Consider the following 19,497-nt stretch of genomic DNA (forward strand, 5'->3'; position numbering starts at 1 on the left):
TCTTCCAGCACAGGGGAGCGTTTGGGACTATTTTATCACTGTGTGAGGAAGGGAATCTTTCATTTTTGTTAGGTTTTCTTAGTTAAAAAAAGGAGCTATTGGAAAGTAATTTCTTCCCAGGAGGAAAGAGGCATTATTGTGGGGCATTTTGTGTTTGCTTACTTTTCCACCCTGTCTTAAGATTTGGCAATTGTAAACCAAGAAGTGTATCAGAGATTCTATTACAGAGGGGTTTTAGTAAGAGTGGAATAAGTTTTACTTTTTTGGTGCTTTGTTGTGTGGCTGGTTGTTTGGGGTTGATTCAGCTTGAGGGACTGTTTTAATTTTATTCCTTTTCTTTTTTGGTTTTAGTGGATTGGCTTTTTAAAATTATGTGTAGGCACCTGAGGTTTTAAGGAGGGACTTTAAAATAAATAAATAAATAAATAGCCCCGTGACAGGCAATACTGTATAGCTAATCACAGGAGTGTAGATCAGGGTGAGGCCAAGGGATGTACATCATATTGGCAGTTTGGTTTGGTTATGGCAACAATGAATGTTATTTCTTATGTCTACCAAAAGTATGAATGTTTAAAAAAAAAAAACAACCTACTTTGTGCTCACATGCGCTAAAATGAATCACCCAAAAGTGAGTTTACAATTACAACTAAATTGAAAATCAAACAGATTTGGCATATCCATCAGTGACAGTTTTTTTGCATTTCTTTTTGTGCTGTTCTCCGTTCTTTTTTTTTTATGTCTTTGCATCAGTGCGGAATGTCATAAACAAAGTTGTTAATTCATAATTAGTGTTAGGCAGTGTGCTGTTATTTTGATAGACCTTTTCTGATAGACTCCTTCTGCTTGGGGACTCTGAATTAAATTGTATCACATGACTCGATACCTTTGTTCATAAGACATATTTTTATGAGCATATGCACGTGCGCACACACACACACACCCCAGCATGACTTTTACTAAAGTAAAAACTCTGTTAATGAAGGAAAGATAACTGAGCACCAGTATATAGTGTAAAATAATCACAAATAAAGAAGCAGATACTCTTCCATGAAAATTAGGGCCCTGTTCTCCCTATACAGTGTGTGAGGAACTGACCAAAACAAAAAAGATTGAATGGGAATTATCATGTTGTAGGCAGGGTGAATCAGGATACAGGGATTTTAGCACTGACAGTTGACTCAGTACTAAACAAAACACAGAGAAAGACACGTTTCCTGCCCAGCAGAGAATACCATCTACAACTGAGCATTTGGCAAGGGAACAGCAATGGAGAAAGGGGAAATACTGTAAAAAGAAAATAGACCTTAAGCCAGTGAGTTTACAAAACTAATATATTCAAGACATGGGCTAAAAAGGGGGGGGGTGTGGAAATTAATCAAAACCACCTCTGTCACAAATTATACCCTGCCCAGGGTCTATCAACACCTCATAACTTCAACCATATGGACAAAAAAGCAGTACATTTTTCAAAGAAGAAATAAGGAAGTTGATATGAAAGCAACCAGTGAAATGTGTTGGAGTGGGGGGGCTTTCTACCATTGCTGGAATTCTGCCAGGAGTAATGAAACAGAGACTTTTGTGAGCAGAATACATGCTGGTTAGCAGATGAGGACTGAATGTCAGTTGTTTACAGTACAAACAGAGTAGTTGGGGTGGTAATTCATTTAATCTACAAATTTGTATGTCTTTTGGATCTTCTCCAGTACAGTCTAAAATCCTGGCATCTGAACCAAAATTTAAACTCAGATAGCAAGTGCTTTGGACTTGCTTGTTGTATCCTTGTAGCAGTGCCTCTGCTGCCACAGCCTTGGAAATTGGAGCTCAATCATTCACTCTCATGGAAAAACCCATCTGAGGGGGAAGCTGGCATGGAGTTTTCAAGCCAATATCCCCCTCAAGGAGGGAGTTAGTTTTTTATCAGCCCATGGACAAGAGTTGGCCTCCTAAGAATATGGATTCCAAGATTCAACACGGATCCCTACTCTGTCGATCTCTTTGCATTCACAAGGAGGACCTACCTCTCTACAATGTACTTTTCCCTTTCAGCAGCATAGCTCAGTCAGGAGAAAGCTATTGATATGCTTTTATATTTTATCACAGCCTAACTCTCTACCACCAACAGCAAAGTTACCTGGTTGTCTGGTTTTCACACAAGCATCTTCACTTTCCTGCCCTCCAGCCTTTATGCATGAAGCAGCCTCCCAAAACTCTTCCATAAAGACACTGCCCTGTACTCCTTCAGACCCCTCCTCAAGACCTACGGTGATGCTTATGGAAGTGCCAAGTCATAACAGCTAGCTGGATGGGCAGAAAGAATTATTTATACCCATTGTGCCCTGTGTAAATATATTTTCTTATAATTGTTTCCCTTCCTCTCCCATTTCTTCTGATAGTTTGTGACATTCACTTGTTACAGCTTGTCTTCATTAGACTGAACCTCTTTGGGGCAAAGGCTTGTTTTGCTCTGTGTTTGAATTGTTTTCAGCACAATGGGGTTCCCAATCTGAGCTGGAGTTTCTAGGTGCTACTAAAATATCAGTAATAATAATAATACCTTCCCCACTTACCCTTGTGCTTTGCTGTGTCCTTGGAAGCCTTGGGGGTCTTGAAAGCCAAATTTTCTGATCTTTTCAATCTTGTTGCTATGTGGCAGTGACAGCCCTTGGAATGGATAATCAATGGCAGCACCACATGTCTGTGCTTCCCATTTTGCATGATTCCAACTGCCTAATCACAATGCAGCTGTCACACAGGGGTATAACATTTCATTTCCCTGACCTGCTCTGTGAAATGAGTTAAAGGTAGGTGTTGAAAAGCGGTAATACTTGGATCATGCTGCCTGCATAATAATTTGATTGCATGCCTCAAAAGAGTGTGAAATCTTGTAGGTGTGATTATTAATTTTTCCCTAGGGAGAAGCAGATGGACATTTACCAGTTTCTGTGTAACACAGGTCAAATTGTTAAAGAAAAAAAATCACGGGCTGGTTAATAACAGGAAAAGTAAGTTTCATTGGAGATTGAGATGGTCTAGACTAGCTGTGTTATTATCTAGGAGGCGTTTAAACTTATCCATTACATCAGTCAAGGTAACGCCTGTAAATGAAATTTAGCTGGAAAAAACTTGGGAATGACTTATTGAGCAAGTACAGTTAGAGAGCATAAAACTGCAGAGTGGAAGTAGAGACACCCAATTGGTCAGCCTTGAGTGGGAAATAAAATAGATTGGTCTCCACTTTAATTAAAGCAAGGGATTATTTGTTGATGTAAATAAACAGTAGAAAAATCTTAGAGGTTTTGAATGAATTGCTTTTGTCAGAACTGAAGTTGTTGGGGCAGTTGTTTTTATCCCATTCCTTTGTTGTGCTTGTTTGTAAATATGACTGTAGGCCATTGGGATGGGATTATTTTAATGATTGCTTATTCACATACAGTGACCCAGTTATCTCTCTTATTAGATATTTCATAAAAATCCCAAAACAAGCAAGTTCAAGCTTTATTAATTTAAAACAAACATAGGGTGTGTTCTCTCTCTCTCTCTCTGTCTCTCTCTCTCTAATATTATTTTGATTTTATCTGGTGGGGGAGCTCTTTTATTATTCAAGAAAATTATCAAATTTGACAAGCAAATTCAAACAAGCTTACATTCTATTTAAAAGAATTAGATTATATTTTCAAGTTCATTCAAACAATTTTCTTAACTCCAATTTTAATAAGACATACACTACTTTTTGTACCCTTATTTTACATGCAAGAGGCTATTATTGGTTATCATTATTTATTAACCTCCAGCACTGTGTTTGTCTCTTTACAGACCACAGGGAATGAGGCAGCTCCTGCCTAAATAGATAAGCAAAATTATTCAGACACAAAGGGGCAAATCCTTCCCATAGCACCTAGACAGAGTAACTCTGCTGGGCCCTGGGAACTCTGTTGAGAGAAAGAGAGAGGAATTTTCCACCAACTCCTTCAAGCCATGAAGCAGTCACAAGATTGTTTTGCAGGGGTTGATTCAAGAATTAAAAGTAGCTGAGCCACTAAGTAATAGTGGCCATAGCATTATTATGTTCAACATCCTAATGGGAAATAAGATACCAAAAAGTGACACTAAACTTGATAAAGGGAGACTTTAATAAAATGAAGAGGCTAGTCAAAAAGGCCCTAGAGTCAAAAGTAAATGAAGTAAAATCCTTACAGGTGGCATAGACGCTACCTAAGAAGACAATAACTGATTCCTACAAGGCATGTGTACCACTGAACAAAAACAAAGTCAGGAAGCAAGATGTAAACCAGTCTGCCTAGATGGCAAATTTTGAGAGGTTATTTGAGCCAAATAGATTTCAAAACCTAACCCCAGTGAAACCAATAAACAGCAGGCAATATGTAAAAGGGAAATTAAGAGGGATAAGATGGATTTTGAAGAACAAATGGATATAAATACAAACATGAAATTATTTTAATAGATATTTTAATAGATAGGAAGCCTGGGAAATAAACTCACTGGGTTCACTAGATCACCAAGGGAGAAATTAAGGAATAAAAGAACATTGCTCACAAGCTAAATGATTTATTTGTATCAGTCTCCACCACAAAGGATGTTAGGGGATATACCGATACTACACGTTTCTGGTCATAAAAAATGAGGTACTATCACAGATTGAGAAGTCAGAAGAAATTGATAGAGCTAATTGATAATTTAAAAAGTAATAAGTCACCAGACCCAGATGCTATAAATCTAAGAGTTCTGAAGGAGATTATGTATGAAGTGGCTGAGCAACTAACAAAAATATGCCATCATTAAAAACAGCTATGATGCTGGAGGATTTGAAGGTAGCAGATCTTGTAACTATATTTTTAAAAGGCTCCGGGGTGATCTGGGCAATTACAAACTAGTAAACCTTTTACAGTATCTGTACCTGGCAAACTGGTTAAAACTGAAATAAAAATAGTGTAATAAAATGCCAGGACTGTTAGATCGTGATATATCCGAGTATAACCAGCCCAGGTTCTGTAAAGGAAAATCATGTCTCACGAATTTCTTAGGATTTGTTGTACTTGTTGATGAAATAAAGGATACAAGAGAACCAGCTGACATAATTTATTTGGATTATAAATAGGCCATTGGCAAAGCCTCTCACAAGAGGCTACTAAAGAAACTAATAGTCATGGGGTGAGAAACAATATATTGTCATGAATCAGAAATTGATTAAGAGACAGGAAACAGAGTAGGAATAAAAGGGCAATTTTCATCATGGCATATGGTTAGCAGTGGGGTAGCAGTGGGGCACCTAAAGGTACCATGGTAGATCAGTGGTTGCTGAATATATCTGTTAATTCTCTGGAAGGGTGAGTGAGCAGTAAGGTAGTAAAATTTTGAGGTGACACAAAGTTATTTAGGTTAGTCATGTCCAGGAACTTCAGAGGGACAAAACGAAACTAAGGGAATGGGCAGCATGATGACCGATGAAGTTCAGAGTTGATAAATGCAAAGTAATGCACATTAGAGAGAAAAATCTGAACTACTCACAAACCTGACATATTTTGGTGAAGACCTCTGCTCAGTGTGCAGCTATAGTCAAAAAGAGTAAATGAGATGTTAAGAATGGGATGGAAAATAATACAGAAAATGTGATAATTCCATTATAAATCAATAGTTCAGACCTGTACAGAATAGTGAACTGATAACTCTTTGCTAAAAGGATCCAGAATGAAAGGGGGTTCAAAGAAGGGTGACAAGAATGAAAAGGATTATTACATTGATTGGGATAGTTTACCTTAGAGAGGTGAGAAGGGGCATGATAAAGTTATAGAAAATAATGCATGGTGTACAGAAGATAAAACAGGAGTTTCTGTTCCCCCAGTAACATAACACGAGAACAATGGGACATTCAATACAATTGAAAAGTGGGAAAGTCAAAACTGATAAAAGGAGTACTTTTTCACTCAAAATGTGGATTAGACCAGGCACTTATTGCCACGTGATGTCACTGACTCCGAGAACAAAGTAACAGTCAAAGAGGGATTGGACAATTATAGGGGTAACAAGAATATCCAGATTTAGAATAGCTCATGCTAAAAGAGTTTAGAAAGGGATATAAAACATTATGCTTCAGGGTTTAAACCAATCTCTGACCAGTGGAAATTAGGATGAAGCCATCATGGGGGGGCAGTTCTATTCCTCATCTGCTTTCTGAAGGGGTTTCTTGCCTCGTCCTCTGAAGCACCTCATGCTAATGACTGAGACAGGACACTGGTCTAGATGGACCATTGTCTGAGCTACTATGGCAATTCCTATGTTCATATGTCCCTACTTTAGTCTCTGGAGCTCCCATGTCCCTTCTCTATGTGTGAAAAGCTCCATGTGTGAGCTGGAGCATCTGTATGATGGTGGATCCTCCTCCTCACCCTTCAACCCCAAAAGGCACTGCATACAGCCATGCAAAGAACCCTAAAAGAGATGATCTCCATGATATGCAGAATATGTGAATGCTTTGAATTGGCTCTTGGCATTCTTCCCTTTCTTGCACATTATAACCAGAGTGGTTCCATTGTGTTGAGGGCTGTGTGCTGTCATGGAGGGAGATAATAGATGTTGAGAAAGGCATGTTGGATTGTGCAGAGCTCTACCTCAGAGTATAGCAAGATTTTATCTGTTTTTATTGGTAGGCATGTGCATTTATTATTTTGTTGAGTTAATACAGAAAATATGCTAGCTTTCATAGAACGAAGGAAATTATAAGGAATTATTTGAATTAAGGTGGTCACCTTGCACACTAGAAGATGGTGGGTGTTCCAGTCAGACTAGCCATGTGGAGGAGAGCACAAAGATGAATGTGAGAAGAATAGTTTGAAAGCTTAGATCTTGCTATCGTTTGAATTCTCATTTCCCCTTGCTACAAATTGCATATCTTCCTTTGTCATTTATAAAAAGAAAAGGAGTACTTGTGGCACCTTAGAGACTAACCAATTTATTTGAGCATGAGCTTTCGTGAGCTACAGCTCACTTCATCAGATGTAGTGAGCTGTAGCTCACGAAAGCTCATGCTCAAATAAATTGGTTAGTCTCTAAGGTGCCACAAGTACTCCTTTTCTTTTTGCGAATACAGACTAACACGGCTGTTCCTCTGAAATTTGTCATTTATATCACCCTTGATTCAGTGTTTCCTACCTGCCATTTTCAGCTCAACAGCTGTTTTCTGTATTAAGAAGGTACTGTAGGCCATTAATGAAACCAAGAGACTGGGATGGGAATGCCAGTTCTAAAATATTATAGTTTAATTGCATTTTACCTCCCCTTCTTTCCCCATCCAAAAAAAAAGCTGTAATAAGAAAACGGATAAATAAATTCCTATTTCTAGGACTATCTGTCCACTTTGTAAAGATGATGTGGTGCCTCAAATGATAAATATGTGATATTTTGATTTTAAAAGGTGTAAGTTCTCAAAAAATATATATTCAGTTTAGTGAGTTGAACATTATGTCCTTAACATTTTTCATCCTGAACTCATTTAGTGGAGGAAATGGATATTTCATCAGACACGGATTTGACGTTCCATCACATTATACAGTAAACAGTACAAATGGTGGGTTTTTTTAAATGGGGAAGCTGGAAAAGCTAAGACAGTAGCTGCTGCAAGGCACTGGTTATCTCATTTAAACAGATATTAAATATGGGTGCCAGTGGTGTGATCATCAGCTGCTTCCCACTTTGTGAATAAATTGCTTAGAAGGAGTCTTTTGCCTACCAGATGTGACCTAGATTTAGATTTCCAAAGGCAAAAAAAAAAAAAAAAAAGGTCTATTGTACAAAAAAACAATTGCTGGTAAAGCGTGTGGTAAATGAGCTTATCTCACTTTTCCAGGTGTTTAAGCTAATATGTTAGGGAATTACTGCTTCATTTTGGAAAAATAATTAAGGAAGATGTTCCAGCAAATCAAATTTGGATAAAGGCTTAGGATAGTTATTGTGGTGTTAGCAAATTTTTAAATGGCAGGAAGAACAGGGAGCCAACACAGATAATAAAAATACAGAAAATTGTATGTGTGAAGAGGGTCTTATAAAAGGGTCAGGTGTGGGTGTAGTATCCAGCTTGTGTTGTGGTTTAGCAAAATATTGTAGAACAATATGAACAATTACATTCCTTCCAGTATATATGAGACCTTTTTTTTTAATCAAAGCGTTGCTGTCTGTCAGCTCTGATAATGCTTATTACTATGTATGTTAAATGTAACAGGAGAAGAAAGTGTAATGTCTTTATTCTTTTTCTCCCCTCCTCTTTTGAATCTGCTACCTTCATAGGAGCTGCTACTCGAAAACCAGACCCAGAGCCAGAAAAGGAGACAGACCATACTGTTAAAATCGCTGGAGTCATTGCAGGCATCTTGCTGTTCGTTATTATATTTCTGGGGGTTGTGTTGGTAATGAAGAAAAGGTGAGCAGTTAATATATGTTTTCTATGTGCATATTTGTGTCAGAGCATCTCCTACAGCAGTTTTCAGTGTGATTCAGGTAAATGTATCCAGCCACCGTGCTGCCCTTTACCACGGAGTTAAGGAAATGCTGCTTATTTTCCCTGAAGCCTTGTGGCATTTTATGAACTGTGCTATATGAATTTTTCCTCTTGCAGCGCTTTTTTGTGCATTAAGGGTTGTGGCTTTGTGATAAAGGAAAAACAACTGAAGGTTAATGATTCTAGCATTGTACGTATTACTACTGTATGATGGGCCCAAATAATGTAAGAACTGTACCTCTGTCCCAGAAGGGCAAGCCTCGTCTCTATCTAGCAGCTCAGCTGAAAGTTAGATATTATATGATTCCCCACAGAAATCTGAGTAAGTTGCCCATCTTGAATATAAAAGAAATGCTTGGTCTAAATAGAAAGGGGATGGGGGAGCTGAGATGAATTGTGGTGTGGATTAAGTCTATATTGTTCTGTGCATATTTCATTCCATAAAAACAAATAAAACGGTTCTCTTGCAAAGACGCTGGATGTTTCCAAAAGTAGGTTTAACACACATGCGTTTGGGTTTTGTGCTTTGGACATCATTAGAAAAGTGCTATAGCAATAGAGATAGCTGCCTGTTTTTTTAAATGGAAAACCCTGCTTCCTTTCTGAATATCATAACAGTGTAAAGTGTGGGGAAGGGAGAAAACTGCAAGTTTCTAGCAGCTTGGACATTGGAAGGCTGTTGCCTATGTTGGGGAAATTTCAGTAGTAAGCTAAATCAAAGTTTGACTATCTATTCTGAGGTATGAAAGAGTTTGCAGCTCTGGTGTTCGGGTTGGGGGTAGTTCAAGGAGTGGGTGAATAGGGTTTGGCAACTTGAAGACAAGTTGGACTGTGAATGTTTGTCCTTTGAGTGCTCATCCCTTACCCTTTCCTTCCAACCTTCCTTCACTTAACTTCCCTGGAACTTACCTCTGGCCTCCCAATCACAGTCCAGTGTTCCCTTTCTTAAAGGAAATTCAGGCCCACTTGTGCTGGCCCTACTGTGCTGCTTGTAGGCTGGTGATTGAACTGTGTGCATACCAGTAGTGTGTAATAGGTCTGGAGCACACTGAGCAATTGTGATCGTGCCAGGCTTGGAGCACCTCAGATGCACATTTAAATAGCTGGCAGGCAGGTCATGCACTGGGTTCACAACGCAGAGCCAGCTGGGCGCCAGTTTTCTTTAAGATAGAGGGAGGGGCAGTAGAGGGAAGAAGAAGGTCCTGGAAAGGGAATTGTGAGCTCCCCCAGTGGAGGGGGAGTGACCACTACAGGAACTAGACGAGGCAATGGGGGACCATCACAGAGAAGAGAGGAAATTTGAGTCCAATCTAAATAGTATCTGGGACACTGGAGCAGTCCTGGAAAATCCAGACATTCCCAGTAAACTCCAGGGTTTATAATCCTGTGTAGCAAGAGTACAATCTTTTCTGAAATGCAGTACCTTCTCCTTCCATACGTTTTAATTCTTTGCTGCAATCATACTTTCCATTTTAACCGCTCCAGACATAATGCTGGCATGCAGAGAGTAAGGCGCTCCACATTGCTTTGCCAGTCCCGCATCCTGACCTACATGCAACACCCTTCTTAGTCCAGTTCTGAGCCTCTCCTGAGCCCAGATTCGCACAATTTGTTAAAAAATGGCAAAGTGTAGAGTAATTCCAGTTAAGAGAGAGACTCCTGCAAAGGCTCTTCTTGCCTCCCAGGGAGAGCTACCCAGGAGCAAAGAAAGGGTTGCTAGGCTCCTGCTCCCTCCATAGTCTTTCTCCGAGCAGGCAAATATTGGTCCCTCAGCTGCTCCAGAGGTTGTTGCTTTGCTGTGGCCTTTTATAAGCCAATCCGTGGGCGGTGGGAAGGCTCCAGTCCCATGTAGTTGATGGCAGGTGTGGGTAGGGACTTGGTTCTCTTCTCCCCATCACAAATGTTCTTAGTGTTTGAGACATGTATTCTAGTGATTAAATGGAAACCACTAAGGCCTATTTACAGTAACCTTGTCCAGGAACTCTGTTACAAAATGTTGTCCCTTGACATTCTTAGAACATAGTTCTGTCTTGTAGTGTAGATGGAACTTACAGATAACTAATTTTTAACCATGTCCCTGAACCACACTGTAGCCTTGAACAGAGACTGTAGAGTACAGTTAGGACTCATCTACATTACAAGATGTAGCCAGCTTTTAACCAGATACGGGGATGATTGTGTTTTGTCCAGGTCTCCTAACATATAGTTGTAGCATAGACAGGCCCTGAAATGGTTGCACTTATGACCCAAGTAAAACTTGAACCAGTTATTCAGTAGAGTAACAACTGACTATGCCACCTAGGGTCCCTGTATTTCACCTAGGTTCAGTTGCTGTGTATACATTATGCATTCAAAGAGAATTTATAATTGTTTTGCAAGCTAAGTACAATTGTAATGTAAGGGCAATATCAATATGTCATAAGTTTTATGGTACTTTAACTACTTCTGAATGTAACAAACTTATCAATATTGTACCATGTGATGGTTATACTTCTTGATAATTGGGAATCAGTTACTTAACTAAGTAATGACTTAACTAAGTCCTGAGACTGTGTCCAAAAATAGTACCTCGCATTTCTGTGGAATTTTGCATCCAAGAACCCCAAAAGCACTTCATACCCTATATTAATTAAATCTCCCAATACTCCTCTAAAGTGGTTCTTAATTATTATTCTCATTTTACAAACTGAGGCACAGAGAAATTAAGTGACCTACCCAAGAGCATATAAGGAATCTGCAGCAAAGCTAGGAATAGTGCCTAGACTGTTGTCTCCTAGTTTGATGTGCCAACCACTAAACCCTTCTTCCAGCATAAAGATACCGGTTGCTCTAATGGCTATTACAGTGGGTGGAGGGACTTGGATCATGATTGCGATATCAATTTACAGTGATGTCCGCAAAATCAGAATCAGGTCTGTGGCGTGATCTGCTCTCAAATATGATCTGTCTGTCTCACTTAAGACTTGGTCCAAAGCCCATTGAAGTCCGTAGGAGTCTTTCAATTGACTTGAATGGAATTTGAACCTAGCCCTCATTGAACAGTTTCAAGCGACTTACCCAGTTTCCCCCTGCCTCCAACATTCCTGCACTGAAAATTGCAGGACCTCACTGACAACTACATACATAAAGAAAGTTTTGCTTTCATTGGCAAATTATAAAAACAACAACAGTGGAATGAAAGTGATAGCAATATTCCTGTAATGTTTGGTAAACAATAACAATAAATGGGAGTGCTTTCCAAAATTGTATTAAGGCTCTTGGATAATAGCGGGGAAGGGGGAGGGGTGGATAGACAGATAAAAGGTATAATTCAATCTACTGTATTGTCTATCTGTTCTTTTCTTTTTTTTTTAATTATTGTTATTTCAATTAAGTTTCCAAAAAGTTTGGAGGTTGAAAAATTCGATTTAACGGGAGAGGTTTGCTTGAGGGTATGTTCATTTGGGATGCAGCAGTTCCAATTTGTGCTACGGGAGTTCAGTAAACCAGTGGCTATTAATATTTGATTTTGTCAGAAACTGCCTCAGTTTTCCACAACCATAAAGGGTTGTTTTCTTGTGTGCTTCTTTTGTTTTTGCTCTGCGTCACATATACACCTGAGCCTTCGAATAGTTTCTAATGTATGTATCTGTTTAAATGGGTAAGGAATGCTTAGCGCTACTCAGGAATGCCCTTTCCACTCGCTGGTGCTGAGCTTGCAGCGCATTAGTCCAGGGGTTCTCAACCTTTTTCTTTCTGAGCCCTTCCTTCCGCCCCCAACATGCCATAAAAACTCCACGGCCCACAACAACTGTTTTTCTGCATCTGAAAGCCAGGGCCGGTGTTAGGGGGGTAGCAAGCAGGGGAATTTCCCAGGGCCCCACACCATAAGGGGCCACACAAAGCTGTGTTGCTCAGGCTTCAGCTTCAGCCCCCAGTGGTGGGGCTTGTGGCCCTGGTCTGCAGTCCCACGTGGCGGGGCTTTGGCTTTCTGCCTTGGGCCCTAGCGAGTGTAATATGCTGAAACCTGCTCGTGGTCCCCCAGGGGCTACGGACCCCTGGTTGAGAACAACTGCACTAGTCCACTCCCTTGATGTAGCTCAGATTGTTCTAATTTCTACCTGCTGCCAACATTTCCCAACAGTCAGCATGGAAACAAGGGGAAGACCCAACCAGGCCCTCTTTTCCCTTTGCCATGCCCTCTATGCCAGCTGCAGAAGAGGGGTGGTGCAGAAGCCAGTATACTAACTATGGCACCTGGGTTAACCTCCACTTATAAAACATGCCAAAAGACCTATCCACGTGTATAAAACGTAAAATGGAACTCAGTTTTTAAGGTTGCATTTCTAAAACTAAGATTTTTCCAAAGCATGGACAGTGTCTTTGCTAAATGATCTGTTTTTGTAAGTCTTAGTTTTCTATTTCTTAAATTACCCAGGTTTAGAACATTATATTTTTATAACAAATTTTCTCTTTGTAGAACCTCAGAATTATTGGGAATTTAAAACTATAGAATCTAATTTTCAAGGAGTCTCACCTGAAACCTCTTGATCATATTATAAGAACTCAATATAAAAATAACTTGAACATGAGACATTTAATTTTTCTCCTGTTATATCAAATTGTAATTTGATGTATTCACACAAATTAAAGCACCTGAGTTTTCAACATTTTTTAAACAGCATAATTTATCTCAATAACATGTTTGGCAGAATTATGCGTACAAGAACCAGCCGTGCTTCACTGATTAATTATATTTATTGTTGTTTCTAAAATTGCTATACATCTTTTAGATGTATGAGAACATTTGTACTAATTACATTAAATCTCTGTCGTGGCAACATATGGCAAGGAATAGGGTTTGCGGTGTCATGAGATTCTAAATGGGAGCTAGAGAATGAGTAATTTCTGAAAAGAGAAGGAAAAAAAGATAATTATGATTAGACCACATACCAAAACAACCTCCTCCCAACATAATATAAGTAAACAGAACCGTTTTCATACAGCCCAGTCCTGCACCCCTCCTGCAGGCACTGAATGTAGTAGAAGATATACCCGAGTAAGGAGTGCACGATTTTATCCATAGCCTTCCTGTTACCGTATTCTTGGCTCTTTTTTTAAATCCAATTTTAACAGGTGTGCATTTTGCAAATGTGCCACATCTGATTAAATATTCAATACCTAGCCTTTTGTGTTTAAACAATACTTTTAAGTATCAGAAAAATGGGAATAAAAACTGGAAAATATTTCTGAAGGCATCCTCAAACAAAGAAGATGAGAGAGAAAATGTGATGAAAGCCTAGTTTTCAAAGGGATGCCTGCAGCATGTAGCCTAAGGCAAGTTAGCATTAATGGTAGTCCTTTGCCGGGCCTGTTTACAAGTTTTTGCTGTAGTCAAAGCGCTGTAGCTGTGTGCTGTGAGAATTACAGATGCCTACCCAGTTTATTTCCGTCTTTTATCTTACCAGTACATTAACATTATTTGTAGCTATGGCGAGGTGATGGTTTTGGAGAATTAGCTTCTTTTTAATTAGAATCAATATTTTGTATCTGACCAGGGTGAAATTCATCCCTTTGCGGAGGGCTTTGCCCCTCCCCGCTTCAGGATCAGGGAGGGAGAGAGGTTCAGCAGCAGGCAGAGCAGCTGGGCAGGAGGCCCTGTGCACTCTGTCCATTGCAGCAGTGGGTTCCTCACTGGCTCTGAATGTGCTGAAGTGGAGGGAATCATTGTGAGGGAGCTCAGGTAGGAAAGAGTACTGGGTCCATGCATACATGGATGAAGAGGTTTGGGATCCAAGTGGCCTTTTGTAGTATTCCCAGGGGCAAAAATAGTAGAGGTGCAGGATTCTACCCACAGCCTGGGGATGGATTCTATAGTCTCACCGCCAGCAAACCTCCACTGTGATCCCTGACTATAGCCCTTTTACTTGGGGGAAGAGTGAATTTCAATCTTTGTGAAGTAATCTAACCAAGGTTTCTTCTGCAATGAAATGCCTAATGAAAAGTGGAAACATACTTCGAGAGTTTGTTTGGCTTTCTGGAAACAAGTTTTGGGTGACAATCTAGGGTAATCATATCCATGGTAGGTTAAGTTTTAATGTCTCTAAGGAACGAGAGCAACTAGACAGAGCCTCCAAAAAAACTCCAAAGGAAGAGAGGCTACTTAATAAGCATTCTAAGACTTTTAATTCCTACACTTCTAACTAATGCAGTAGAGATGTCGTGTCCTTCCTAAACCAATTAATACAATGTGAAATAAAATCATGTTTACGTGTGTGTGTGTTTGTGTATGTATTATATGGATGTATATGATACATAACTATTATGTTACTTAGCTTTTACACTTGTTTTAAACTGTCAAATTTAACATTTCAGTGAGGTATTATGTATTTTACTGCTTAAAATTTTTTGTAGATTTATGTCATATCTGGAATGGACAGATATTGCATGATATGCCTCAGATGCATTTGTACTACCTTTCATTTGTGTCACCACTTCTGGTCTCAGTTCATCTTGATTTTTCATACATTAATATTTGGCTTTTCTTTCCTTCCATTTCATCTTTTCCACCACTGCCTAAATCCTTCCACCATCATGGCAGAAGAAGCTATCACTCCTACACTTATTACCTGTAAGTAACTTCTTTGTGCATCATCAGAGACATGCTTTCTGCCATGTTGTTCAATGTGTGAGTAGTGAATGCTAATGATGGAACTTCCTTTGTGAAAGTCAAACACTTTGAAGTTTTACAGTGCTAAAAACAACATGGTTAATAATTTCATGTCATTTTAAGCAATTTGATATTTTCTTATGGCTTCCTTTGCCTCATACTGTGTGTTTCAGTATTTTTGAATACAGTAATGTGATTAATTTTTTAAATTGAAAAATAGTGGTAGGCATCATAAATCTCACTGGCATTTTACAAATATTTTTGGAAGACAAATTCTTTTTAGGACTGATTTAGGGTTTTCCTTCTCATTTGTCCTGCCCAAAATATTGTGATGTTTAGACACGTGTACACGGATTTGCATCCATTTGCTCTGCACATTTTCCTTTTATTTCATAAATAAAGATGGTGCATAAATGTCATGAGTTGCCATTGTCTCAGTGGATCTAAAAGGCACAATATTGATTTAACAGGAAGTGTATGGGCCTCAGGAAGTATACGGGCCTGCAGAAAGATAGTTTTCTGTATATAAAGATGTGTTTTGATGCAGTCTTTAGTAGTGTAATCACATAATACTTTTTTTCACAGGACCCCTGTTTCATTCATTGCATCCAATGAATGGTGAATGAGATAAGGTTGTGCAGTGCATGAGGCTATGGCCTGTAGGAATTTTGACTCATTCTCAACAGAGGTTGGAAGGTGTGTGTATTGAATGAATCAGAGGGCAGTTGGATGGTCTGGTTATTAAGGCACAGGTTAAGACTGAAGAGACTGGATTATATCCATAGATCTGTCACAGACTTCCTATGTGATGCTGGGCAAGTTGCTTAAACCATAATTTTTGGAGACTGTCAATAAATCTGTGTTTTTCAGGTACCCAATTTGAGACATGTGGGGCCTGATTTTCAAAGTGCTCAACACTCCGCACTCAAATTGAAACAAAGTACCCAACTCAGCACCTTTGAAAAAAGCCTTAGGTGTCTGAAGCTGGGCACTCGCTGAAGTACCCAAAATTAGTGGACTCTTCAACAAATTTTGGCCTAAACCTCTCTCTGCCTCAGCTCTCTATCTGTAAAATGGGAATAAAAATAATACTTTCTATCTCACAGGAGAGTTTTGAAAATAAATTCATAAATACTTGTAAGATATTCAGATATTACAGAGATGAGCACAATAGAAGAGTTCATGGGGAAATTAAAAAAAAATCTGTATTCTATGCAGGGAATGCAGAGGACAGAAAGAAATGCTGAACTGCTGCTTCATTCACTGAGCATCCTGTACATTAATGGATGCAGGGGATTTGTGCTTAAAATATTATGTAACTATGTAATTAAAGATTGTATCATAATACACACAAATTGCATAATTCTGTCATTACCTAACTTCCAAATGCTTTACTTTGCAATCCTAATTACGATCTTTCAACAGTTTTTGGTATGAAAATAAGCACAGTTGTGATGTACAGTGTGTATAATAGAGATTTAGTACACACGTATGTCTGGTTGGGTTTACAAGTATATATGAATTACTTAAAAGAGGGATTAAAGATGGGACCACTCTCAAAGATGGTAAGCCAAAATTATTATTACTTATTATTTTACCTCCAAGTGTGCCAGGCCCTTGGCAAAAGGCACACAAGAGATACATTGCTATCCCAAAGATTTTACAAGCCCTGATCCTGTAACTGGGCCCATGCAGGCAGACCCTTGTGTCCACATAGCTCCAATTTCAGAATAAGGACAAGTGAGGATATAATATACACACAGAGGGACAGTATGGGTATATTATGGATATATGTTTGGGTGATTACTCAGCTTAGCCAAATGTATGTCATGACTGAAAAGGAGTACTTGTGGCACCTTAGAGACTAACCAATTTATCTGAGCATAAGCTTTCGTGAGCTACAGCTCACTTCATCGGATGCATACTGTGGAAAGTGTAGAAGATCTTTTTATACACACAAAGCATGAAAAAATACCTCCCCCCACCCCACTCTCCTGCTGGTAATAGCTTATCTAAAGTGATCACTCTCCTTACAATGTGTATGAGTGCTGGAAATGGCCCAACTTGATTATCATACACATTGTAAGGAGAGTGATCACTTTAGATAAGCTATTACCAGCAGGAGAGTGGGGTGGGGGGAGGTATTTTTTCATGCTTTTGTGTGTATAAAAAGATCTTGTACACTTTCCACAGTATGCATCCGATGAAGTGAGCTGTAGCTCACGAAAGCTTATGCTCAAATAAATTGGTTAGTCTCTAAGGTGCCACAAGTACTCCTTTTCTTTTTGCGAATACAGACGAACACGGCTGTTACTCTGAAATATGTCATGATTGTTCATATATTTGCTTGTAACCCACAAATGTATGTAGGCTCTGCTGCTGAAGTCGGTTTTTAGACTTTAGAAAATGTTGACCTTGAAATTGTCCATGTAAGACCTAGTTTCCTGCCATGTTGTTTTCTTTTATGTTCATACACAGTACAGAAATGTATGTAGAGAAAAGTGAGCACTGGGAAAGGACCAAATTGTACACTGCTTTACAGCATACATAACTCCCACTGAAATCAGTGGGTTGCAAGTCAATACTGAATTTGCCATTTTTCTTAACTGATCTAGGAAAGTGGAAGTACATATGAATTTTAGCACATGGTTTATTTTTAAAAGAGTCCTCCAAGAATCTGAGTTGAAATATGGTGCCATCCTTAAGTTATCATCAGTGTTCTGGGCATCATATTAAAGCTGCTGTTAGTGATTAGACATTGCAAGCATAGGATGTGACATCCAGCCAGTTATATCATCCAGGAACCTATGTATTAAAATAGATATCATTGTCTTGCATGCAGCAAAGTTTCCTAGTGTGCTGGGGCTCTCTCTTCCTAATGGCCTGCCACCTCTAAAACTATTCTAATATTTTTCAAAAATTGGCAGATAGCTTGCACTGCTGCTGGATTATCAGAGGAGTTAGCTACAGCTGTGCATATTTGACACACAACTATATCATTTTATCTTGTATTTGCTGGGTAGCCAGTCAAGAGATGTCACACAGGAAGGAGTTGAGCACTGCCATTAATAATAATCTTTCTCCATAATAGCTTTGGTGCTTATGCCAGAGCCATTCCTCCCATTATTCTCTTGGCCAAGTCACTATTGTATACCATTCACCACAATCAGGGAGCAGATTGTTTGGGCTGGAAGCAAGCCGTTAAGTCTGTGAGTTCTTTTGTTCATAAAATTACAGAAAATTCTATAGTAGTTAACTTTGCAGCAGTTCTCTGGACTTAACTGTTTATTCCATGTGGGAGAAGTAAGAATAGATAAGCTGCTGTTAGTGATGTTCATGTATAATGACTGGTTTCCTCAAGATGACAACCAGCACAGACATAATTCTGTTTTCTCCTGACATGATTTGATGGACAGAACCCCGGTGACATTGGTGAGAACAGTAAAATTACATTAGTAGCTTATTATGTAACTCCAGTTTAGCTGATGAACTAGAAAAGCCTGTAGATCATGTAAGAACAGTGTCCCATTGTTCTGGCCATAACCATGAACTTTTTAAAAGCCTTTCATTTTGTTTGAGATTAGACCAAGGCCATATCTATCCTCTGAGTTTAGCAATAGTGGCCAGAAGCCAGGATAACTGCACTGGTGCAAACCCAGCAGTAGGTAAGGAAAACTGTTGCGTTTACCCCAGTTTCTGGCTACTGAGTAACTGGGGATAGTCTCAACTATAGATGAGGCCTGAGCTTGGGGACAGAGTAGTAACTGATTGCACTAACCAACTGCAATGAGTTAGGAAGATATAACATCACCAGGTAGCCACAGATAAAATGTGTTCAAAATTCAAATGACAGGGTTGCAAAGGCAAAGTTTCTTGTGGTTGTCCACTAGGTTGAGATTAATATCTGAGATGATTTGTTTTGAAGGTGATTTTAAATTTAAATTTACTCAACATGATTACATAGCACTGGATGGTTGGGGCTTTTTGGTTTCTTGCTAAGAACTGTGCCTTATCACAAGTCATTTCTGATATTGTAGGTAAATGGAAATAAAATATTTTCCCAATGTGCCTAAAATGCAAATCATGCCGGGCTTTAGATATTGGGCCAGTGATTTTCAGCTTATGGGGCATGACCTAAAAATGAATTGCAAGGGTTGAAAACAAAATATAAAACAAACAAACAAAAAAGAAGAAGCAGTATTAACACCTCCAAGAACTCAAAAATTGTAAGTCAAACCTCCCCCCAAATAACGAGATTTAAAAAACAATAAATGTTTGGTTCTTTATTTGCCTTCTTTTTGTTCAGCCTTTACAGTTCACATTATCAAGGGTTTTTTTC

General features: G+C 39.0%; 1 protein-coding gene across 9 annotated transcripts in view; it reads left to right on the top strand.

Moving 5' to 3' along the window:
* The window catches only part of PTPRM (protein tyrosine phosphatase receptor type M), an 835,052-nt gene that overhangs the window by 599,080 nt on the left and 216,475 nt on the right, over positions 1–19,497 (top strand). For 5 of the 9 annotated variants that reach the window (XM_073331568.2, XM_073331567.2, XM_073331560.2 and 2 more), the window contains 2 exons: positions 8,299–8,431; positions 15,090–15,119. In XM_073331568.2, coding sequence (XP_073187669.1) covers positions 8,299–8,431; positions 15,090–15,119 — 163 coding nt within the window. The remainder of the gene's footprint in view (positions 1–8,298; positions 8,432–15,089; positions 15,120–19,497) is intronic. The other 4 variants (XM_073331562.2, XM_073331563.2, XM_073331565.2 and 1 more) reach the window with 1 other exon arrangement.

The sequence above is a fragment of the Lepidochelys kempii genome, chromosome 2, assembly GCF_965140285.1.
Source record: "Lepidochelys kempii isolate rLepKem1 chromosome 2, rLepKem1.hap1, whole genome shotgun sequence".
Classification (NCBI taxonomy): Eukaryota; Metazoa; Chordata; order Testudines; family Cheloniidae; genus Lepidochelys; species Lepidochelys kempii.